This window comes from Nestor notabilis, unplaced genomic scaffold (assembly GCF_000696875.1).
Source record: "Nestor notabilis isolate BGI_N333 unplaced genomic scaffold, ASM69687v1 scaffold6476, whole genome shotgun sequence".
Classification (NCBI taxonomy): Eukaryota; Metazoa; Chordata; class Aves; order Psittaciformes; family Psittacidae; genus Nestor; species Nestor notabilis.
Genome location: NW_009933218.1, coordinates 1 through 25,124, shown reverse-complemented (window position 1 = coordinate 25,124; position 25,124 = coordinate 1). Strand labels below are relative to the sequence as shown.

General features: G+C 40.6%; 1 protein-coding gene across 1 annotated transcript in view; it reads right to left on the bottom strand.

The window, feature by feature from the left end:
• The window catches only part of ABCA4 (ATP-binding cassette, sub-family A (ABC1), member 4), a gene marked incomplete at its 5' end in the record, with an annotated part of 67,056 nt that extends 42,235 nt beyond the window's left edge, over window positions 1-24,821 (bottom strand). The window contains 11 exons of the mRNA XM_010016762.1: window positions 1,771-1,947; window positions 2,707-2,912; window positions 7,262-7,459; window positions 8,190-8,306; window positions 9,345-9,484; window positions 10,919-11,159; window positions 11,532-11,621; window positions 15,959-16,156; window positions 20,061-20,188; window positions 22,841-22,980; window positions 24,680-24,821. Of these exons, the coding sequence (XP_010015064.1) occupies window positions 1,771-1,947; window positions 2,707-2,912; window positions 7,262-7,459; window positions 8,190-8,306; window positions 9,345-9,484; window positions 10,919-11,159; window positions 11,532-11,621; window positions 15,959-16,156; window positions 20,061-20,188; window positions 22,841-22,980; window positions 24,680-24,821 (1,777 nt within the window). The remainder of the gene's footprint in view (window positions 1-1,770; window positions 1,948-2,706; window positions 2,913-7,261; window positions 7,460-8,189; window positions 8,307-9,344; window positions 9,485-10,918; window positions 11,160-11,531; window positions 11,622-15,958; window positions 16,157-20,060; window positions 20,189-22,840; window positions 22,981-24,679) is intronic.
• Between the last annotated feature and the right edge of the window lie 303 nt (window positions 24,822-25,124).

Sequence of the window (25,124 nt, the reverse complement as noted above, 5' to 3'; positions counted from 1 at the left end):
TGCTTCACTTACGCAGGCTCCCTGCAGAGGCCATCACTGGGTTTGGGTATGAACCCTGAGCTCTGTGTGGCTGCTGCAGAGAACTTTGGCACAGATGGGGTTTCTGCCCCTGCAGTATTCCCAAAGCAGGCTTGCCAGGGAGACATTTTGTCAGACTAACAGGTAACAACTGATGCAAATGACATGTCAAATTATGCACGTCTACATTATCTGCAGTACCAGCACTTGCCTGCACAGAACACATTGACAGAACCATGAAATAAGTCCTATAGTGCCTTTTTTTCTTTTGATGAAATGTATATACCAAGACACTTGCAGTAGCACAGATTGCAGCACTGGAACAGGCACACTGTTAAGAGGCAAGAGGCACTACATCATCAAATCTGGAGCACATGTGTTGGTTCAGGTAGTGCTAATGGGGGTGACAGCATTCACAGCCCCTCTGCCTCCCCGGAGTCACAAAATCTCCACACCCAGGAGCAACAAACCACCTCTTTCTCCTTTGGCTTCTTTATTCTGCTTTTCACTGGGGAAAGAAACTCGTGGAGCCTACAATAACAAACTGCAGCCACAGTCCTGGAATCCTCTGCTAGATTCATGTGAAATTTAAAACAAAACCCAGTCAATCTGCATAAAAACCAGGGTCAAGAATTAGGGAGAAGGTTAGAGAACATCAGGTTATTGCTGAAAACTGCAGCATCTGCAAGGGAAGGGAAAGGACTGATGTTAACAGAAATCAATGCTACATAGCCAGTCTGATTGCAGATAGCAGTCATGTAGTTATAATTGAAATCCTGTTTAGGGATGTGGTTAGGATTTTGGAAAGAAAAAGTTTCAAGAGCCTAAAATGTCTTGGGATTCTGCAAGGCCTGTAGGCGTCTTCAAGGACCAAAACCTACAACTTTGGGTATTGGTATATCTATATATGATTAAGTCTTGGCTTAGGGTTTGGTAATATAGTTGAAAAGACTGGGTTGTTTGATTCTTCAAGACTTACAGAACAGCAACAGAGGTATAAATTCCATCGGTACAAGCACTTTCTGTTCAATTTTTCTTTAGGAAATAATTATTTGGGTATAAAGAAAACTGGGGTTTAGAAGAACAGTTAGGAAGGAGCAGCTTACTACACTTCAGTGGATTCTGCACAGTTAACTGAGGGATGTGGTGTTTATTTTAATATGGGTCAGTGCTTTGTGTTCAGTTTTGCTACAGGCACTCATCATATGCTGTAGCATGAAGCTTAGTTTTATTTAGATAAAAAACCTTTTTAAAAGGTCACAGTTTTGCTGGGTCCTCCCAGGGGTGGTTCCAGGGCTGACATTGTTAGGGATCAAAGTGTTATAGCTGGGGTGCCATACTGACAACGGATTCTGGGCTGCAATCAGTGTGAAAGTTCAGATTAGGTTGTTACTATTATTGCCTGGAAAAGAAAAGCCAGAAAAGCTCCAGATTATTTTATTTTGTGTGATATGCAAAACTGGAAGAAAACCACTGCTTGCAAGGGGCATGTTTAGTGTTCATTTTAGGTCTGGACGCTGGTTGCCTTGATACAACATAGGCCAGGACTGGGATTAGGGGTAGACACTTGGCAAAGGCTGCTTCTGGTGTTAGGGTTATGATAGGATAAGGAAAAGAACAAATTCATTCAGTTATGTCTCAGTTATTGCTTTTGCATATATACCTTAGGACTAGGGTTAGAACTGGTGCTTGAGAGTCTTAAAGCACCCAGTAATTAAAGTATTCATGAGAATTAAGACAGCTTTTACTCACACATCATCCACAAAACATGGATATGGCATTTGCTGCAGATAAATTCCTGTCGGCACGTCAGTGTTGGTCTGGGTCTTTATAATCCCGTGCTCAATCATGTCTTGGAGATATGCAAAGCCTCCCCAGATATAACGTAAATCATCCACAGGGTCAGCTCTTGGACCAGGATCCCAGTACCTCAAAGGAAAATTCACATGGCAATCACTTGAGTAAGCAGTGGCTTTAGGGGAGGGGCAGGAGGGAAATGAATAGATACATTAAAATCTTCCTACTGAAACTGTAGGAGCACTGCCTGGAGCTGTCTTTTCTAGATTTTGGTCTGTCTGATGATACTGCTTGAGAAAGTTTCTGACCTAGTCTTTTCCTTTAATTTGCTCTACACTAACACAGAATAGCAATTTTGGCCAAAAATGTCCACAAATTAATCATGTAACACAGTAACTGTTCTGTATTTGGAGTACAGTATCCTTGGACATTAAACTGCAACTAGATCGCAACTACCAGACACCACTGTATTCCTCTATGTAGACAAAACTGAGAAAGTATTTCTATTACCCTTTAAGTAAGTCCATTTGAGAGGGACTTGAGGGGGAACAGCAGAGCAGTTCTGCTGTCCTGGTGGAGGAGAGCTGGGTCACAATCCACATAGGACTTCCTTGTTGGCCTCTCCCATTGATGGAGCCAACTGAAAACTTCAGGTTACTGAATAGATCCTGAGCAGTGATTCCCTTTGCCATGTATCCATTCACCTACCCTTGGCCTGTCAGAGGAGTGATACCACTTGTGGTACTGTTACCATCTGGCATTGCATTTACATCCTAACTATTGGTGAATACAGTTGGATTTCATGCACATATGCAGTGCAGGTTTTAATGTCCTTATGTCTCTCATATCCATGTTATGGTAGGCAGGACCTGAGAAGGAACCATCACTTACCTGTCTTTGATTTTGTTTGTTTTCTGCACTGCATCTATGTCCATCCGGATCTTGTATTTCACATGCGGTGGAAGACTGCTGGCTGTAGGCTCTATGTCTGGAAAAACTACACCAGCCCAGAATTTGTTTTCCTCCAGCAGATGAAGGGCTTGATGAGTCAGTTGAGTTTCATCAAGATAACCTTCAAATTTATCCAAGGTCAAACACTACAAATAATCACAAAGATAAAAAATCACCTGAGAATAGACTAGTAAGAGGTACACATCAATGCAAACAACAGTGGCTGAAAACAGAAAAGGAAGGTAGGTTCATTTGACATATTTGCTATTTTCAACTTTAAAAGCTTATGCTGAAACTACTAAAAGACTCTCACCTCCCTCCTGAAACTTTGCCCATTCTTAGTCTAATTCTTATGACAAATTCAAACCACAGCATTAGCAATACAAGCTCAGAAACATCATTCTCCCTAAAAAGAACTCTAAACCTCAGATTTAGCATTGCTGCTGTCAATGTGAGTGGATGGAATAATTTTGAGTAGTTTATTCTTGATATTTAAGGGTCACCTTTCCCAAGCAGAAGTAATGTCCATTCTGATGAGCAAGAAATCAAGCAAGGGTGGCCACTGAAGCAGGAGCTGCTGTTGCAATCTAAGTATGACAGGGCAAATTTGATGTATCCATGCAGGATATAGCCAGTTCAAGGTTCAGCCAAAACCTGTGCTGCCACGTTTACTAATTAGGTAGAATGAAATAGTAATTCATAACCCATTTATGCCACTGCAATCAGCCAGCCATGGACACATGAACTCTGCCCCTTGGACTATACTTGGAAGATTCCCTCAAAAAGGCAAATATCTGAACTGGAAGGGCTAAAGCTGTGGCAAAGACGAGATCCCAGCATCGGGAACTGTCTCCAGAATCTGCATCCAGGAGATAAATTAACTCAGCTATAAAATAAATCTGGCCACAAGAGTTTTTAGCAGTCCAATTGAGACAGAACACGATCCTTTTTCAAGTTTTGGGACTTTTTTCCAGCCTAGGAAGTACCTGAGTGAACACCACAGAGCTAAAGAACGAATGATCTGTAAGAAAAGTATACCAGGCACAGACTTCAGCTGAAAAGCACTTTGTCAAGCAAAGCATTGAGAAAGTCAGAGCACAAATGTGAACCTTAGGTATTGAGGCATTTATTCCTATTTAATGCCAGTCAATTGATTTTACTGATAATATTGTGTCCCTACTGAATTCTGATATGTGATTAACCTGCTGGCTGAAGTTAACATACTTTGCCTATCTCAATAATAAAATGTAGTTTCTACTTCACAGCAAACTGTCATCTTTTAGTCTCTGTCATCACTACAAAATGCATTATCAGTCCATACATAAGACATCAAGTCAACAAAATCTAAGCCCTTTATGTCCCCCCATTTAAACCTTACTTAACAGGCACTGTAAGACAAAAGGATTGTGAACACTACAAACTCTATCATTAGTTAGCTGTAAATTATGGACTTATGTTTGCCTATCTAGCTTCTGCCCTTCAGAACTGGCAAGACATTACCAGAGAGTAGAAGTGTGCAAGTCCCTGATGGGCAGGGAAGATACTTACTGAATTACCTTGCTTCATAAAATTCAGGAGGCTAACTTGGGTGATCCGATCTTCTTGATCATCTCTTGCAGGTCAATAACCAAAACTCACTCTACATTAAAGTACTCATACAGGCAACTTGCTATTTAATGAGAAGACATCTTGAAGATTCCTTTACTTAATCTTTCCCTGTGGAAAATCATGCTCTGTTTCTTTAAAACTTTAAAAAGTATGACAATTTAACGGGACCTATAAGAAAGTGTGGTTTTAACTGGCAGCAAAACAAAACAGCTTAAATTGATAACTTAATTATTTTGTAGCTTTACATTTCCTGATGTTTTGCAAATGTTCATTCTCCTAGTTTGCTTTACAAGATTAAAGTATATAGAGTATCATAACAGAAAGCAAAATCAAGCAGAAAAGCTTCCTGGCTTGTATGCCAGAAGAGAAATCAAATTAGACTGATGGGTCAGGTTGTATTAGGTTTTTTATGCTATCCTATGTTTATCCTACATAGTTAATGGAGTTCTGGAACTGAGTTTAGTTCTTGACAACGTGTCAGTGTTTCCCAGCAAAGTCCTGCTGTGGAACTGTGTCTCTGCAGTGTCTGGAGGACTATTTGCTGTTTCTTTGTTGTGAGGAATGTTATTTTCAAGGTACTCGTTGCAGCTGCAGAACTCACGTAGTTCTCCAGGGGAACCTGTAGCAATGGCCCAGGCAAAGTACTGACAGACAACTGACGTTAAGATTTTCACTGCACATTAGACAGTTTTGGGAGCAATATAGGCTTCCTGTGCTGAGAAGCAATATAGGCCATCCACGCATCCAGGTGAGGAAGCAGCAAGCTTTTGAAACATAAACCACAAATGCTTGTAGATCTTCTGTGAGAAGAGTGAAACCAAAGCTTGTATAAAGGAACATAGGCTTAGACACCAGTGTTGCAAGAACTCACATAATTTGAAAGCGAAAAGAGATTTTGCATTGTAATCTACTAGCCAAAAGCTAGAATTTCTTTCTCTTAACATTCATTACATTCAAAACAAAGGGTGTCTGCTACTAAGTTTGCTTTTTTCAGTGAGTTACAACTCAATTTATGAAGGCATTTATGTGCCTTCATAAACCTCACTATATCAAAACTCATTCATCAACCACTTGCAGAAATTTATGTCATATTTTCTCCCAGTAACTATTTAACAATTTAAAATGGTCCAGTGAAGACGGGAAAACCAAAACTGAAATACTAAGAACAGGCTTGGAAAAGAAAACCAGAAAATAGTAAGTATAAAGAGGTGACTAGGTAGGTCTCACAAACAGTTCAGCTCTTCTGTGGCCTAAGGTAATGTAAGGGAAGAACAAGAAATTCCTGGGGTAGTGAGGTTGAGCAGCCACTGCATAATCTGTGGGCTTCTCAGCTGCACCACAGCTTGCAGCAGAGACGTGGAGTCTCCAAAGATAGTTGATGACAGCACACCTCTGCTCATTGCATACTATGGCAAGGAGTAGGGTGTCCCTGAAAGGGAGCTATTTGTTCCCATTGTGCTTGGCACAGTGTGAAGACATTCTCAAATCTTAACATCTCAGTCTAAGCGGCATTCTTAAAACAATAAGCTCATTACAAAGAACTTCAGGACACAAAGATCTACTACCAAGTACAGTAACTGCCCTGATGCTGTGGATGTTCCAGTACTGACCTGTTCAAGCAATGTATTTCACTCAGGTTGAGCAGGAAATAATTCTGCTAACATGAAGCAAAAAGATGATCAGAAGAATCAGCAGAGCTTTGTGCAAAAGCTTTGTTGCTCCCTCTTGTAATAGCTATATGAAGACAGATAAACTCTCAGTTCTTGCCTTCTTGCAGGGGATGAATGGACTTTTAGTCTGAACTTGATTGGAACCGGGAGAGCTAGGCTTGGTCCTGTTGCCTACAACTAGTATCAATTTTCTCTGTGAGCTGGAGGCTTAGCTTATTTCACCATTAAATGACTAACTACTTACATTTCCTTCAGAGATGCTTGTAAAACGTAATTAATCTCCATAAAAAACTTGATCCTCACATGGCAGATGCTAAGTGTTGAGTTCCCAAGCACTAATATTACTGCCAACAGCAGTAGCTTTTTTAACACTGAGTTACACCACAACACTGCCGGGTCCTGAAGTTTTGCCTGGGCTCAGAAGTTTACAAGGAAGAGTGGGCATTTCATTTACATAACTTAGTAGGAATCCACCCTATCCCAGGTCTAGTTCCAACACATCTTTACCTGCAGTTGGAAATATGCAGTTGGAAATATACAGGATAAAAAAGCCTAAACCGAAAACACTCACAGACTAATGAGTCTGATGAACTCATTGGTAAGATTGTCCACACCAGAGAAACTTCTCACTCAAAGTATCTTCCAAATATTTTTACAATGGTTTGATAGTTTCACTTACAATTTTAGCATTTTGTAGATTAATGTAGTGAAACTTCACCTCTCTTTCTGCACTGTGGCTCTCAAAGAGCCTCATAGAGACACACTAAAAACCACAGCACCCTAGAGAAAGGGGGTACAGACTCCAGGAAAGACACACAGACCTCTTTTGGAAGTAGCTACAGAACAAGTGGAAATTCCCTTAGTGGTTTCAAAGAAATCTTGAACAGGCGCTTAAAAACTTGGAGGGGGACTTAGCAAAGAATTATTAGCTTCTTTGGCCCTGGTCTTGCTGAAATTAGTGGCCTGTCAGTTATTAGTACTTACAAAAAACATTTCCTTGAGGTTTTGCATTCACTTTCTGCCTCAGCATCGAAGTGTATTCACACATTCAAGCAACTCTGAGCATAGAATTTGGGGTTCATCAAATTGAAGGTTTGAAATAATGAAAGATGTTTTATGATTTGAACTTTGTCTGTTGACACAGAGCCTAAGTACTGCCTACCCTGCGTTAGGATATTCTGTACAAGCATTCCCAGAAGTGGGAAGGCTGCCCTTACCTCCAGATACTGGCTGAGCAATCGCAGAGCTCGGTCTGCAGCACTGAAGATGTTCCGCCAGTCAAAGTCTGCCATTCCCTTCTCCCGGCTTCCTGGGGGCCCGTTGTGGAGAAAGTTGATTATGTGTTCAGCAGTTAAGCCTTCAGCACCCAGCTGGCTGTTCAAGAAGTCCCTCACTGTAGGGTGCTTCAGAGAGTCCTGGGGAAACGTATCAAGACAGCTTCGCTACAGTAACCCTATTTGTGTGCCCTGTTTAGCTAGAAAGGTTTCCATTTCCACAGCTCTTTCTGAGCCATGAAGTAGTACAACATTCCTAAGTCAGCAACTGCATAGTTGAACTGAGGGGAGACTTGAAGAATGGATGAAAATAAACCTTGACTATTTTTTGCATTGTTTCCTTATAAACAAGAGGATAAATGTAATAAATGTCTAATCTAAAACAGAAGAGAGTGGAAAAACAAATGTTTTCTCTAGTATGAACTGCTTTAGAAACTTTAACTGCAAATATTACCCGCAGCTGCTCAAAGTCAAATCTAAGAGATGTGGAAATAGGCAATTTCCTAAGGTAGTAAATCACTGGGCCCAGCAAAAAGATGGTGCTACTTGCTTCTTCGCCTATGCAGAACACAAGAAAATCAGGTTGTCTTGGAAGACATGCTGGAGACACAGAGCAGCAGCAATTGCTGCCTTTATTAAGAAGTCATTAGCCAGATTCTGGAGAGTCCAGATCTGAGGTTTTGTCACAGAGATGCTATAATGCCTTCAAACCAAGCCCCATAACCAGTGCAACAGCCTTAAAGGCCACAGGTTCCCTGCTGCAAAGGCTGTGCTTCCAGCCAAATCCCACAAATTAATTCTCTTCTCCCTTAGTAAAAATCAAGGATGGTGACAGGCTGCTCTTACTGAGGATCCCTAAGTTACAACATACACGGATCATATTCATTTGCAGGCTGTTTTGAAAGAAGTACCACAGCTGAGGTCCCACTTCTTCCCAAGCTTTGGTCAAGAGCCTGAGGCGTTCAAGTTCCTCAAAAGTGGAGTTTGCCTGAGGAATAAACCAGCAGAAATGAGTGTTAGAAAGCGGATGAGATAAATGGAATTTATGAAGCAGCCGGTGTCAGAGAAAGGTATACCTGACAAATGTTGTAGTGTTTACTTTCATACTTGATAAACTTGTTAAAATAGCAGAAATGCTAATAATCCTTGGCAAAGAATTTGTAAAATCCAGCTGGAATCAAAGTCACTTAGGATAAATTTCTATTGTATATGCAATGGAAAAAACAAGTGCACATTAAGCCCAGTTAACTTCAATTCCTTTAAATACTCAGGTTATAGGTAGGCTATTTCTCTCCACCAAGAACTAAAAAGAAAGATGATGTTGTGGGTAGATGAATGAATGGGAGGCAGCTGGAGAAGACAGATACTATTATAGTTAAGATATTAGTTAAGATTCGAAATGTTGGGCTGCTATAAATCTGATGTTTTCCTGTGTGCACTATGTGCAGTTCTTCTGTGCCTTAGCTGTTGAGAGGTGGCCAAAACCTAGGTTGTATGTGACCTTGATTTAACTAATCAGATTAATTTCACCCAACTTCAGGCACTTAACTGAAATATCCAGGCTCCATCCTATTTTCATGAAGTGACAACTGTTTTTCATGTCAACATAATTATACTAAACCACGATGTTGCTATTGGCTTGTAATCTCTCAGTGTTAGGTCTCAATGAGTCTATCAAAGCCTCGTAACTGCCCCATTTAAATATTTACTGGCACAGAGCTGCCGATGTTCCATTTGTAAAATATATACAAACATTACTATTTCTACTAGTGCAAGTGTGGAATCCTGCCAACAAAAGACAATTTAAGCTGAAAACAGTATGTGGTGTAGACCAAGATGGTCAGTGAAGATCTGACTCCCGGTTTTTTAACGAAAAGTAACTGTCCCTCCCCTGAGGACCATCAGAACAAATGGAATTCTGAGAAGAAAATCATAGGTTGATGTGCTGGGTCACTGTTTTTCACAGGATGTTTCTTAGTATGCAGTTTGTTAGCAATAAACAGGTTTGTATTTCAGAAGCACTTACATTTTTTAGGATTTGCCGTACAGAAGGTGAATCAGGAGCAAAGAGAATTTTTCCCATCAGCAGGGGCTTCACAGCACTCCAGGCTATTTTGGTTAAAGGGTTTGACTCCAAGTTCTGGATCAATGCATTACAAAAGGGTGCTAAAGACAGAAAGAAAGACAGTCTTTATGTAACCTTACTCAAATCCTATCATACATAACATCCTGCAGGGCTTTTTACTGGCAATATGGTCAGTTTAAAGCATTTTGAAGCTGAATGGCTTAAGCACATTCTACAGTGTAGAAGTACAATATCTGACCAGATGGAAAAGACTATTAAGTAAGTATTGGAGTTGTAAAGTAGGCAGCATGGAAATTAGAAGAGTAAACAAATAAATCTAACCATTTGAAAGTTGCTGTTATTTATAAGGTATTTCAAATGGAAGGAAATCAGACAGTTCAGATCTCACTGAACAATTTTGAACTGCTTTCCTCTTAACGACTTGGCTCCTTTGAATTGTAGTTGATGCTGATACAAAGCTATGTTTTTTCCTATTAGTAGTTAATTCTTACACAGTGTTAACTGTTGGACTGGAGATCCAGCAGGCTTGGATGTTGAACTCTGAAACGGTTCAGAATTGGATCCTACAATGATTTAGAACTGAACATTTTAATGTAAATGTTTCTATCTTGCTCCTGCACTATGAAGTAATTAGTCTACTTGGACAGCATCCAACTATTTTGTTCCCTGGCTGAAGAAATGAAGTACTGAGGCTTTAACAGGTCTTTTGAAGATTCAGACATAAATAGAGCCAAGTATTAACACTAACAGTGAAAGGGAGGAATCTCTCCTCGGGCAAAGTGCTTACCTGTACTTTGCAACCATACCTATGACAGTAGAATAGGCAGAGAAATCTACTACCAGCTAGAACATGGCAGTTGGTGCAGAAAAAATTTGCTGCTGTAGAGAAAAAACTAAATGGCAAACAGAAGGGGACATAATAAAACCATAAAATAATGAGTGGTAGCAAAAATAAACTTGGCTCCTCTTTCCATTCTCTCCCATTACAATAGTGAGAAGGTAAGTGAGGAAATCAAAGCAACAAAAACTAGTAAATTGAAATGCTTTCTGTGTAAGACTTAATTATGCTGCAGAACATTACTGTTATAAAAATATATTCGTTTATGCAGGAAGAGAACAGCTGCCATGTATCACATTATCTTGGAGAAAAGTAATTCCAGAATGCAGCACCGCATTTTCCAGAACCTTCTTCAGAAACACTTAGTTCTTCCTGACATCAGTAGCATATATTAGAAGACATATATCATATATAGAAGCATATATTAGAAGAGGGACTTATGTCTTAATGAGGGTGACTATGTTTATCCCTTCATAGTGAAAGCAAATGCATATTTCTGTTCCCAATTCCTTCTCTGCTTCCAGCTATGAAATAAGTAGTATGTAAAATAATTTCACCTGTCTCTAATTTCTTGAAACAACTGCTTAAAAGTGTTATTTTATAAAAGCAACAGTGGTATTCTACCAGAAGTTATACCTGCCTACAGTCTCTGTAATGGTTTGGTGGAAAAACTTACTGGTTGTATTATCATAAAGATAACTGGATTTCTTCCTTGTTGAGTCAATCCCCAGGAAAGCTTTATAGTTATTATCTTCATACCAGTTGAATGAAAGCACTCGGGATCCACCTCCTTCTGGGTAGCCACAGAAAAGATCAGACAGGGAGCTCACCAAGTGGCCTACGGATTCTGACCTCTCCTCTTGTACAAACGCTTGCAGAAATATCAGAAGGTCCTGAACGCTTGGCTTCCTGGCTAGCTGCAGTAAGACAAGGCTTTGTTAATCACAGCCCACAAAGGAGGATCTGGTGAGGACTCAGCTGTGTCCACACTGGTAAAGCATGCAGTCACAACCTCATTCTTTTATCTTCTCTGTTCTGGTCATAGGCACCAGTTTCAGCTCCTGTTCTCTCATGCCTTTTCTGAAGAAAAGGCTATAGAATCATAATTGCCAATGCTTCCTTCTACATCTATTTTGTGATGAGAGAATTAATTTCTAAGGAATCAGCTCTTTCCAAACAAGTCTACTTTCTTTCTGATAAAGCAGGTAACTGGAACATAAAAAGAACAAAGGAAAACAGGGATTATGTGCTACTTAGAAAAGTGATGTCATTTTTAATAGACCACTTGCCTTTTGAACTGCCTGGCTGACACTAGACATCACCCTCCCCCAGGCCTTCAGGTCAGCACCTGGAGAGTTTCTGTTCAGCACAGTAGGAAGCTGTGAATACATCAGAAATACAGATGAGTTTTGTATAGTTTGTACATGACAACAGCTATTACAGTGAGAGAAGAAAATCCAAATGGCATCTCCTTAGCTCAAATACCTTGAGTTATTTGGAACAGTGTCTTGTAAGGCTGTCTTGTGGGGCCACAAATCCAGTACCCATGTGCAGACTCACACAGCAGCCTGTGTAAGTGTTCTTACCAATATGAGGCTGAAACAGTCACAGGCCACTGAAAATGTAAGCCTGGGATTTGTTTTGCTTATCTAAACCCACCATGCCAAAAGGTGCAAAAATAGAGGAGGAATGTGGGAACTGGGATTTCTGAGAAGCTGCTCCTCACAGAGGCTGCTCTTCCAGTGAGATTTACAGACTCTTGGTAACTTGTGAATTCAGCAGAGGTTGTCATACAGAAGACTCATTTACCATGGAGGTAAATAACAGGTAGGACTTTATACTTGAGAGATTTCCTGACTCTGAAGGCAGCCTGGTCCTCGCTGTCCTAAAAAGACTTCCCCAAAACGATGTAGCTGATTGTTACATACACCCTGCTGATTCCCTGCCATTCCTTTCAGCCAGTAGGTGGTTAAGAAAGCAAGAGACAGCTGCACTGTACCTGGCAGGAAATCACAAAGGCAAGAGTTTTTATGGAAAGCTCATGTTAGCATGTTCTCATCTGTCACTTGTAGTTCAGGCAGGAAATACATACACACAGTGCTTCAAATACACTTTTCCTTTGTCCCCTAAGGGGAACTAGTTTCTGCAAAGATTATACAGGATTCTTGGAGCATTTGCCTTAACCTGGCTTTTTTTGCAACTGTGAGCAATAGGCATTGTGAACAATTCTAAGCAAACCAGAGAAAAGCCTGGAATAAACATGAAATTAAGAACCTGCTTCATGTAGCTAGAGGGAAAGAAAAGAGAAATAGGGGCAAAATTACACATTTACTGCTAAATACTACTTCTTGCAAGAGGCATTCAGTATGAATCAGGTCTTAACAGAAACATCCTAAAATGACTGAAGATGTACTCAGCTAGTTCATGTTCTCTAGAAGCAAATGACAGGATCGGCAGATTTTATATACAAACTACACTCTCACCTGACCTAAATACCAGAGCATACAGTTGGGAATGATTATTGACCCTAAGCACAGAGGAGGATGAAAGTTTTCCCAAAAAATATTTATCCAACTATTTTCATATTCACTGGAAATGAATGTGGTGTCATGAAAAACAAAAAAAGGAAGAGCATAATTATTGAAGAGTTTCTTCCCAGCAACAGAAGGCCCACAGTCAATTGTCCATCCTAAAATAAGCCCTACTCAAACAAAACCAAACCTGGTATGTGATTGTTATACTATACAACTGAAGCCTGAAGACCATGAAGTACAGAGTGACTGATAGTGTAAGGGTGCAGAAAATGACCTGGGTCTTGAATACACAGGTATTTCTAGAAGTTTTAAAGCTAATGTAGAAGTTTTAAACAGTTCAATGAAGATTCATTCTGCATATGTAACTGAGTGTAGAGCTACACTCGGTTTGATTATCTATCAAGCGTATGTGGTGATACTGACCAAAGTAGCTCTTTCAGCAACGTGTGTCTATGCTTGGTGATAAGAACTGCTTATCTCCACCCAAAATCACAATAAGGTGTCCTGGGTTCAGCTGTAACAGTCATTTTTCTCCTTCTTAGTAGCTGGTGCAACGCTGTGTTTTTGACTTTTAGCCTGGGAACAGTGCTGATAACACACGAATGTTTTTAGTTGTTGCTAAGTGATGCTTACCCTGATCAAGGACTTCTCAGTCTCATGCTCTGCCAGTGAGGAGAGACACAAGAAGCAGGAGGAAGCAGAGACAGGACACCTGACCCAAACTGGCCAAAGGGGTATTCCATACGTCATGCCCAGGATAGAAGCTGGGGGGAGTCACACAGAAGGCCCAGATCGCTGCTCGTGTTGGGCTGGGTATCAGTCAGCAGGGCGTGAGCAATTGTATCCTCTGCCCTTGTAATTTCCCTTATCATTATTGTTACTGGTGGTAGCAGTAGAGGTTTTGTATTATACAAATGATGCTACGTTTATCTGGCTAAAATTACAGAATTGTATTTTAATTTATTTATAAGGTTTAAAGGACTTCAAATGAAGGTGAAAGAGGCAGGTTCAAGAACAGCAGTGCTCCAGAAAGAGGCTCATTTTCCTTGTGGAGGCTGGGCCAGACAGTAATGTGTGGGCCTTATTTTTCAGTCTCTGCTGGCCAAAATGTGCTTTAATTTCTGTCAAAAGCCCTGGAGGGTATACATGAGCATATGAAGGGTTTGAGTGGATGTTTATGCACATACCTGAATACATTCAAATATCACAAATTCAATAAGAAACATTAACTTTGAAGCAGTGGGGAAGCAGACTCTAATCATTACTGCAGCAAGGAGCACTTATGCACAGTCTACCTTTTAGGTGAAAAGGAGTAACCAAGATAGACTATTGATTCAAAAGGAGTATGGGAAAGCTTCTACCAACTTGAGGTCTCACTGTGCTGGGCATCATGAGAAGATAAACCCTCTTCTCCACAGCTTGGTGCATATTATAACCCACTGGAATCAGTCTTCCAATACTCAGGGAAAGTCTTGGCAGCCAGATCTTGTAGTAACAGACCAGAGCATAAGCCTGCCTCTGAACACCCAGTCTTTCACAACTCCAGGTTTTGATTTCAGCTTTATGTTTCTATTTCCCATAAGTCTATTTTATTTTAAACACAGACAACTGCTTCATCAAATCTGCTCTTTCCATTTTATTTGACAGGGCAGCAAAACCATAGTATGTTAGCAGCTTAATTTGAAAGCTGGGCAGTGCAGTGTGCACCTTCACATGAAGTCCTTAAATGCTGAAAACCTGTCTTAGAAGTACTGTAGCATTAATTCTCTGCTACTTCCAGTGAGCATCAGATACAGAAAATATCTGAGTGTATTTTCAGAAATGGAAACCAGCAGCTTTCAAAAGCTGACTACAGACTCTTATCAGGATTGGCAAAATCACACAGGCACAATGAATGACTGCCAATGCCACAGTAATCTAACAGTAATTTGGCTGGCGAGTCAGCTAAAGCTTCTGGCATAGCTTGTTCCCACTTCTGAGCAACTCAAAGCTGGTAAAATCCATGTTATATTCATCATGATGTTACGCTGCTGTGGCAGAAAACTCCAGTCAATGGTTTCTACGTAACTTTAGCAGCTGCTCATATACCCTGCCTGCTGTATACAACCAATTGACAACGTGCTGTTCCCACGACATTCAGTTATAAGGTGAAAAACAGCAAATTCTGTTTGTTGTTGAAAACGTGAAGTCATGATCGTGGGGAAAACAAACACAAAAGATGTATACACAGTGACGGGTGCTAAGGATCATGAGGAAAGAGACCTTGGCATCTTTATGAATAGCTCTATGAAAGCACCAGCTCAGTGTGCAGAATACAAATGGGGTATTAGAAAAATATTAGGAAAAGAATAGAGAGCAAAAGTAAAAAACATCCCACCCCAGGGATTTTCTATATACACCTCTCTCTTAATAAATTGTTATCCATTTTAAATTTATATAAATACAAATAAGAAAATATATATCTATAACTGGCACAATATCTCCATACTGAACCAAAGATGCAGCTGTGGTTAATTTATGGCAAGAAGGTCACAGCAGAATCAGGAACAGCACAAAGGGCAATGAAGATGAACAGAAGTGAGGAAAAGCTTCTATAGAAAAAGCAGTGCAAACCAGTACAACTAGTTTGGCTGGGTTTTTTGGTTGGTTGGTTGGGTTAGGTTTTTTGTTGTTGTTGTGTTTAGTTTGCTTTGGGGGGGTTTTGGGATGGTGGTTTTTTTAAAGGCTTGTATGGCAATCTCAACTCAACCTGCATCATGGCTTTGAGTCCAGCACTGAGTTTGGTTCTGGGTGAAGCAAAGCCAGAATGGGTTGTGGGGGTATTTTCAGAACCCTCAGTAAGGTCCCTGTAGTTCTCGCCATACACTGTTTTGCTGCACAGACTGGAAAGACCAGGTAATACTTCCACACACACTCTCTGACTTTAAAATTGCATTTGAATATTTTAGTTCTGTGGTACTGTGAATTCCATCTGTTTCATCCCAAAGCATACTCAGAACTGCCCAGTGTCCTGCCAACAGCAGGTTAATAATCACACATCCATAACCTTCCATTTACATGGGTAAATATACAAAGACCACTTGGAACATTGGTGGTGTATTACAAAGAGAATTTTTGAAGGGCAATGAAATATCACCCAAAAAAAAGTCAACAAAATGCAGGATGATTGTGTTAATACTTACCAGCTGGAATAGCTTAAAGAAATCAACATTTGCATACAAGGCATCTTCCACTCTCTGTAGGCTTTCCTGGGACAAGGCACACATGGCCTTGTGCACCGAAGGGAGACCTCTTCTGCTGCTGAAGATAATAAAGCGGTCCAGCAGCGTCTGACTGCAAGCAATGTCCTTCAGAGTCAAGTTAGGGACACCACTGGCGAACTGCAACCAGAAACAATGGTTCAGTTACTGTTGTGGAACTTCGTACTGCTCAGGAACAACAAAGATTTATCAAAAGTGGACACCTTAGTAACAGACCCTCCTAATATTTTCATGAATGGCAGAAGGATGTGGTCAGCTGAAGCACCAACTCTTGAACCACCTTCACTTGATGTTATGCTAAACCACTTTGCCTTCAGTCATATTTTTCCTCTTCTCATTAGTGATTCTTCCTTTCATAGCAAAAGTTCTTGTGAGTCTTCCCTTTATTATCTAAGCACAACTAATGCCATCCCAGCCATCTTTGTGGTTAAGGAGAGATAGCTATGGCTTGCTTGAGAGTATTTCCCCAGGTCCAACCGACTGTACCACATATATTTTTGCTGTCAGTTGCTCTAAGAGAACAAGGCCAGTTCCACTGACTCTTCAGCTCCATTTCCCTCAGTATTTCACTTACGACTATTCCACCCCAATGCCTCCCCACAGCCATTACTCACTGTCACTGTGCACAGGCATACACCCAGGCTTTACAAAACCATTTTACATTAAACGACATCCACCTATTGATTAGCACTTCTAATATAAACATGGGACAGAAAAAACCCACAACAATTATTATCTTTAGTGTTCCACCACTGGAACAGATTAGTTTATAGTTAAACCAATATAAATGCATAACCAATAGTTAAACCAGTGTAAATGCGTAATACCTCCACAGAAATCAGTAAGAACTACCTAGGATTTACATTGCTGTAATGGTAGTCTATGGTTCAGTTCTACTTGCTTTGTAATGCACAGAATACATGGCAATATAATAAAAGTAGCACTGGAAATTGCACATAGGCTCATGTTCCCATGCTCTGTCCACCTCATTTCACAGTACAAATTGCAAGGAAAAGACCTCACAACACTGTGATGACTGTAAATGCCTCCTGTGCTTGAGAGGAACGCAGGCATTCAGACAAACAAGCACTATGCACTGACACAATATCATTAGGCTAAATGAATTTCATAAGCTGCATAGAAAAAGAAATTGTCAAAATCAGCTCAGAATCTAATTGTCTTTAGAAAAATAATCTGCTGAGCATTCCAGTCTTTAAGACATCTGGATCAAAACAAACACACCACACTTCTACCAGGTCAGACAGAGGTGCACGTTTATTTCCTACCTAAGTCAACAAGGCCATCTTAGGAGATTCTGAACATCAACAGAATCTTCTATCTGCAAGTCTATAGTTAGAAGCCGAGATTTGTCTGGTGGTGCTTGCAAAGGGAAATACATACAACCCCAGAGTGCAAAAAAAGGGATGTAAATTTCTAGTAAAAAAGTATCTGAGCGGTACTGTCACTCTGGTTTGCAAAAATCCTCCAAAACCAAACTGGAACATTTGAAGTGGATTTAACTGACTTTCTGTCAGTGAAAGAACTTGCTTATTTGCCCTGCCACTTATGTCCTGGGGATGTGTGTGAAAAGAACAGCATTTTTAAACCATACACTCCTGCTCTGGCACGGTCCTCATCACCCAGTGGGAGCTGCAATGAAACTGAGCTGCACAGGGAGGCAGCCTGAGGACCCTGTTTTGACTTGTGAAATGAGGAAACTGTGACATTAACATCACTGAGAAGGATTAAACAGAGAAAAGGGGAAAAAAAAAAAAGACCAAAAGACCAGTAACAACCAAAGAGAGGTTATTTACAAACTGTAACTGCATTTCAAGAATGTTCATGAACAGATGGGATTAGGAAAACATCAAACCTCCACCCTTCCAATTTTTCCGGTAGGGTGGGCTGTTGCCAATCTTTCCTGAACTTCTTATTGTGTTTGAACATCAGTCTCTTATCCTTATCTGAGAGTGACTCAAAAAAGTAGGCTCTCAGAGGAAAACTTCAATGCTACTTGGGGTTTTTTTTAATCAATGTGTCACCATTTGGCCAAAGCTGGCAAGATGAAGTCCAAATGATTTTTTCAGCTAGTTGGCTGTTTGATCAGGTTTAGCTTTTCAGCACTGTGTGTCATTTCCTGCTCTCCCAGGCGGCTCAGACCTAGATCTGCAGCCAGCTGCTGGCAACAGCCAGGCTCTTGTAAACAAGTTGCTTTCAGGATGATCAGTTCTATGCTGTCAGAGTCAGGGAGAGAGGGTGTGCAGCAGCAATATGCGAGCAAACACAGGGTAGAGCAGCATGAAGAACTAGAGATGAAATAACATGGTTGAGGCTTAAGACTACCACAGATCTAGGTTCTAGTCATGGCTCTGCATCTTCTACCTCAACTGACTGTAAGTCCAGCTTGAGTAAGTTGCTTATCAAGGTCTATAGGAATTAAGTGATTTCTGCCCCATAGATCAAGTGCTCAAGTTCTACTGAAAAGAATTCTCTTGTGGCCTTTTGGAAGTTGGTTTTTCTGCATCAGCACTTTCTTTCCTGATGGCTGTACATCAGGTCTTCTTAGATGATCTTGCATCCCCTGTGGTTACTGCTACCAAGAAAACTTTATGGAGGACTACAGAAGTGGTATTTAGCACCAGGTCACCTCTGGCTTCCTCTCTAACTGTTCAAATTTCTTTCATTTCCAGCATAAAGAGAACTACATCTCTTTCCACATCAGCACAGAAAGTACAGCAGAAAGACACCATGTTCCAGAAGGCTTCAATCATACTTTCAACGGTGGTATTGAGAACTTCAGTCCTGCACACACTGGCAGGCAGTTTTTAACACTAGATGAATGAATGCCACTGGGGAGCTAACTGAGACTAACACAGCACCACACAGTTCTCCTGGTGCAACGGATCTCTGATGAAGAAGAGGTAAAGAGAAGCCCAGCAGGATATCTGTATATATTCTTCTTGTCACAAGAGGCAAGGAAGCAAATTTTCACCATCTCAGCTGATACGGAGGTGTGAAAATAAGTAGGATGTATCAATTGACACTGGCTCTGGTATGGTCTTGTGGTAATGCTTCATGACAAAGTGAGGAGAGGGGAGGCCTTCTCCTCGTACTAATCAAGAACACTGCAGATAAGTAATCTGGCTACTAGTCACCCCAGCTGGAACCTGTGGTGCACTAAAGGAACTGCATTCAAGTTTATTAATACCCTCCCTCTTTCTGGCCACACACAGTTCCAGCATTTGTGTTTTATGTGGCAGTGAAAAAGAGGAATTGTGTCTTTCAGCCTCAGTTATTCACTTGCTTCCACCCACACATTAACGCAGTGTAGAAATTGTTCCAGAGTTCTGATTCAGCAACATTCATTCACTAACACAGCATTCCTCAGAGAGCTCCCAGCATCAGTACAATGCAGAGGCAGCCTGGACTTGGTCAAACAGTCCCCTGCTTAGGAGGGATCTGACCTGCAGTTTTCACTCTGAGTTTTCTGAGCAGACCTATTATTCAATCGGAATCCAAGACAGTGGGTCTGCTTCTCCACTCCCACGTATTCATGTGAGACAATGCCATAAGGCCCCCATATTACTTTGCTGACATCAGGGCAGAGAATTAAAATGCAATATTAAGAACCTCAAATAGTTCTCTGCTGCTCTTCATCAGGAGTGCTGTCTCAAAGGGACCCACAGCTGTTTTATGGTTTGAGCCAAGTCTTTAATCATGGGGATGGATGCACTGCTTGGCAGGATCATTTCTTATTGCTTGTTATTTGGGAACAATGGCAGCATCAAACCAAGTATCTGTATTTAATGAGTATTCAAAAAGGTTTTTAAAAGACAAACCAAACACCTCTTCCTTTAGATTGACAGAAAAACCCAAAACCAAAAACAAAGGGAGAAATTGCACGAGCAACCTACAAGGCAGCAGGTATTCTGGGAGCAAGGCTCTCACTGGGGCAGTTTTGCATGTACAGCTCAAGAGATGCCATTCCACACAGGTAACAGGTAGCTGTTATACTCTTACCTACCTGTTCAGGGCGCACTTGAGCATTAATAAGCTGGAAAACAACCATATCTGGGAGGCCAACATCTTCCAGTAAGAAGGAAGTGAGGGTCTCTCCATCTTTCAAAATGTCTAGAATTCGTATTCCTCTTCCTGCAGGAAGAAATAAGTGCAGAGATCAGTGAGATACCAAACGAAGGAAGTTAAAGAACAACTCATATCCTGGCTTAAAACTGCAAAAAGTGTGTACTTTGGCTCACATGCTTAGTACTGACTAATGGGGTCCAAAACTACTTTTGAAATTCAAAATCATTTCAATCCTTTCTTGGGGAATGCTCATCAGTAATTGCTTAGTGTTCTGATTGTGCGTACCTGACCTCTCAAAGATGTTTCAGACTAGAGCTTCAGCAATGGGAGTTTTGAAAGCATCCCTGACTGTGTTTCAAAGTCTCTGCCTTTTTTCTGAGGTAATGCTTTATTTTAAACGTTCAGATTCAAGTATGCTCCTGAGGCTTGGGTCTTTTCTTCTGGACCTCTTGTAAATAACTTTAGCCAATGCTTTACATTTACATTAATTTATCACTTGCTGTCAATTTCACTAGTTAATCTTATTCCATAGTGTTACAAAACTGACCCTTTGAAAATCTTCCACAAGAAAAAACCTCATTTTCTTTGGAGAAGCATGACTTGTTGGTAGTTTCACAGCCATATTAACCTGGATTACCAATGATTAAACCAGAAACTGGCAAATCTTCAGGCAAACCAATGAGACTACCCACTGCTAAATTCAATACATGTGAGAAGCCACCAAATTTCCCTAATTCCATGTAGAGCAATATGCAAAATATACTGCTCCTAAAGTCAAAAGTGCCAATTTTTTTAACTTGACTCTATTACAAATCAGCATCAGAGTGAGTTCTGCCTCAGTATGGTCCAAGTGAAAGCTTGGAAACTAAATGTTGTTCATATCCTTTGAATGTTACAGCCTTTATTAAAGGTAGTTCACACAGCATCAAAAGACTTGGGTCAAGAATGCTTGAAAAGCACTAGTTCTTCCAGTCTTTAGAACAGGCAATTGCAGCTGATAGGAGCAGCACTGGGGAGTTGGAACTAGATGATCTTAAGGTTCCTTCCAACCCTAACCACTCTATGACTCTATGTACCATACTGCCATGGGGCAGAACTTCTTCATTTATGCATTTATTCAAACAGTAAACACTGAAAACAATAGCAGGGGCCTGTCCCTCTTTCTCACTGATGCCCTTCCTGACACCCAGGTATGACTGTGGAAGAAAAAGCACTCTACAGGAACACATCTTGTCAAATGTGTCAGTGCAAAGGGAGGAATGGGGTGAGGAAGGAAGGCTCAAGGGGCGGATCTGGTCTGAGGAATCAGCAGGAGAAGCAATCTCAGTTCTGACATTTGTTCATGTTTCATTGCTCAGTTTTGCAGCTATGACAATATTCTGTTGAGATTGTTACAGGCAATAGAAGTAAGCTACAGAGAGAACTTAAAATGTCAATTCTGCCCTACTTCTTCCTGTATGGAAAAAGGTGGCAATTCACATTCTATTAGTTTAGCTCCAGAACTTTGTTACTTTGTTTTATGGCACAGGAAATTCCAAACTTTTCTTTTTTTTTTTTTAAAGTAAAACACATTAACTCCCCCCAGGTTCTGAAGGAGCACTAACATTATATTTCACAGGAAAAGGGAGGAATGTACTCTATTTTCCAGCTGCTGAGTAAAGTTGATATGGGATGCAAAGGCAACTTCCCAAACTATGGGGTGGGGTCCCTTAGCAGTATGTTGCAATCCCATGGCATGTCATGCTTTTCCTCACTTCTTTATAGGCAGGTTTGGTTTCTATAGCTATGTACAAACTACAGCTCAGATTATACTCAAGTTCTTGTTGTTTGCGTTCTGGGGCATTTTGGTTGTCTCATTGTTATTTACAATGAGACAGTCCCTTTTCCACTTCTAGTTAGAAGCTGCTGATAAGAGAGTGGAGCATGTGTATCGGATGGTTTATACACTTCTCATTAAAAACATATGGAGAATGACTATTTGAATTTAGTAAGAATATTATTCCTGTGCCAAAGGACTTGCAAATGGGACAGATCAATTCTCAAAACCAATTGTATTGCCTTTAGTTTTAGGAGTGTCTTTTCAAATTCTGTGCTTAAAGACCAAATATTAAATTTAAAATTTATTGTTAAACCATTTTCTATTTTTTCCTGAGGATTGTGTTTAGAGTTTGGCAGATTATTTTAGGTAAAAATTATCAGAGTCTAATTCACAACCCTGTTTATAACAAGTGGGCAACACCTTCTCTCTATACACATCATCAAAATAAGCATTTTCTTTACTTTCAGCTAACACTTGAAACAAAATTTCTCTAAGCTTTTCTCTGGGCTATGCTCCTAGTATATATTCAGGCATATTCCTAGCTTCCATTCCTCTGCACCTTCCAGTGATGGTTTCTTACTGCTTCTGCCTCTACTGGAATAATAATGAATGAAATCTCTTCATCCACGTTTAGATGGTGACATATCTGTGGGTTTGTGTTTTGAGTTTTGTCTACTGTTATTTAAGGAAGATGGTTATAGAAAGGAGATGATTGCCTGTGTCCTTCCTCTCAAATGGAAGCCATTTGTTGTAACACTGGTTGAGTTTTAACTTACACTAAGCAGAATAACAGCTACAAGTGAAGTACCTTATAATGTTGTCAGTCTGCAGGGTAAACTACTAGTCAGCTCTCAGAAGGGAAAATTCAAGAGTCTAAGGGATATAGACAAAACAATTACCTGCAATTCTTTCAGGATTCGTTCTCATTGTTTCCATAAACTGAGTCATAATAATCAGTTCTTCCCAGATTCTGCCAAGGTCACGGATTTCAGGGGCTTCCAGTAAGAGCTCCTGAGCATCTTTGTATACCCTCGCAAGGCTGAAAGAAGAAATAGAGAACCAACAATAATTTAAGACTGATGGATCTTGAGAACTTTGCATATGTAAAAAGTCAATTTTCTCTGGAAAAAAAACAAACCCAAACCAATTCTCCTCAGCTGTGAAACTCCAAGCTCAGTTTTGTGATGAAACCAGAGCAGTTTCAGGTAGTGTGGGATTCAGTTAGATTTGGAAGTCCACAGAAGGTTTAAGAGGACTACTGGTATTGCAAAAGGGTGCCCATTCACACACTTTCTTCATTAGCAATGCTGACTTTGCTGGGGGGGGCAGGACCTTCCCCAGACAACATTCACCTCACGGCTACGGTGCAGATTTGCTCTGGTGCTATCCCAGGCTCAGCTCCAGCAGTTGGATGGGGCATGCTGGGCACATTCAGCCCTGCTCTGGCAAGTAAGTGACATGGAATCACTCAGACTCAGAATCCTCCTCCCTGAGCTGGGGCTCAGTCTCCTCCAATATAAGGGTGGTTTTTAGGTCCCTTCAAAACATTTCTTCTAGAAGAAGCAGGAAAACATGAGTGACAAACTGTCACAGGCAGCCATTCACCTACTGGTTCTGGGTTAGAACAGGCAGTTCAAGCAGGGATACAATCAGGTCCTGCGTTTATAACCAGGTACAAAATAGTTCTTATTAGCAGAGGGGACACCGTTACCTTTCTTTAACAGTGCTATGGCTTTCCGTACATGGAATGGTATATCTCAGTCCTCATGACTTTTTTTAGCTTACAGGAAACAGCAAACAGGAAAGACTAAATTCTTTCAGCTAACACAATGTATTTGCTTCCTCTGTTATACACCGAATTTACTCTGACTCACAGTTTGGTCTGTAATAAGCTACGTAGAAAAGCCAGAATGTATAAAGAACAGAACCCTCTAGCTTTAGTGTGTGAATAACCATACCCCACAAGTAAAGTCCAGCTGACTATTTTAAATCCTGTTCACTAGGAACAGAAGGTCAAATGCTACATTAACTACAAGCTTATGGGCCTTCATGTGACTGGAGCTTTAATGGCCTTGACATTGTTAGCATGTTAATTTTAATCACTGGATGCTCCAAGATGGACTATGCAAAGGGAGACTGGGAGCATTATTTATAGCTATTCTAACAGGTTTTTACTCTAAGGATCTTTGTCCACTCTGCTATTTTTCATGACTCAGCTATAACAATGTAATAGTGCACTCCCACAGCAGTTTTTCACTAACAGTCTGGAAATCTCCCATCCTCCTATTTTGTCAATAAGCTTATTATCTGAAGGTTACTATGCTGATAAAAATATAGGACCAAAGCAGGTGCTACGTAAGAAGTGGCAGTGCAGATTTTTCTTTGTTGCTACTTCATCAGAGCTCCCATTCTGAAGGGTCAACTCAAATGAAAAGAAAGCTTAGGGGTTTCATACTCTTATATCAGAAAGATTTATCCTGAGATATTCACTAAGCAGTAGGTAATAGAAAGCATGCATTTTATTAAATGTGTGTTCCCTCAAGACTAGCACAACTGAACTCTTCCTCAAAAAGGGCCAAATCATCATGAGCTCTTCTTCAACTTTGCTGACCATTGCTGGAATGATGTGCTAGAAACGTGTCCATGAATGCCCAACAGGTGCCCAGAGCAGGCTACAGGCAGTTGCCTAGCAGGACTGTATTACTACAACCAAGTGTCACACATACAGCTCTGCTTACATGGAATTGTTGTAGTTGGACACAACACCTGGACCCTCTCCTGGGGTTGGGCTGCGGAAACAGGGGTTGTTCATGTTGCAGAAGATGCCATGTAACCATGGCAGCGTTCCTGCAGATGGCATTGCCTTGTTTGGGAAGTGACCTGGAGTACAGAAACACAAAATATCAGTGATTAGGTGTCTTTTCTAATGCAACCTGTGGGAATCTAAATAGGATGATGAGTTGGCTTACTACAGATGGAACACGATGGAAATCATACAGGTTTCTCTTTTACTAAGCCAAAAAGTAAGTCAATATAAGCAATATGGCTATTTTCAACTGAAACAAATTCTGAGCTACCTTTTTTTAACAGATTTACAAAAATCTACAACTGGATTCACTCTTGAGACGTTATGTAAATCTGATCACAAAGCATCTCACAAGAAAATTAGAGCTTCTCCCCCCT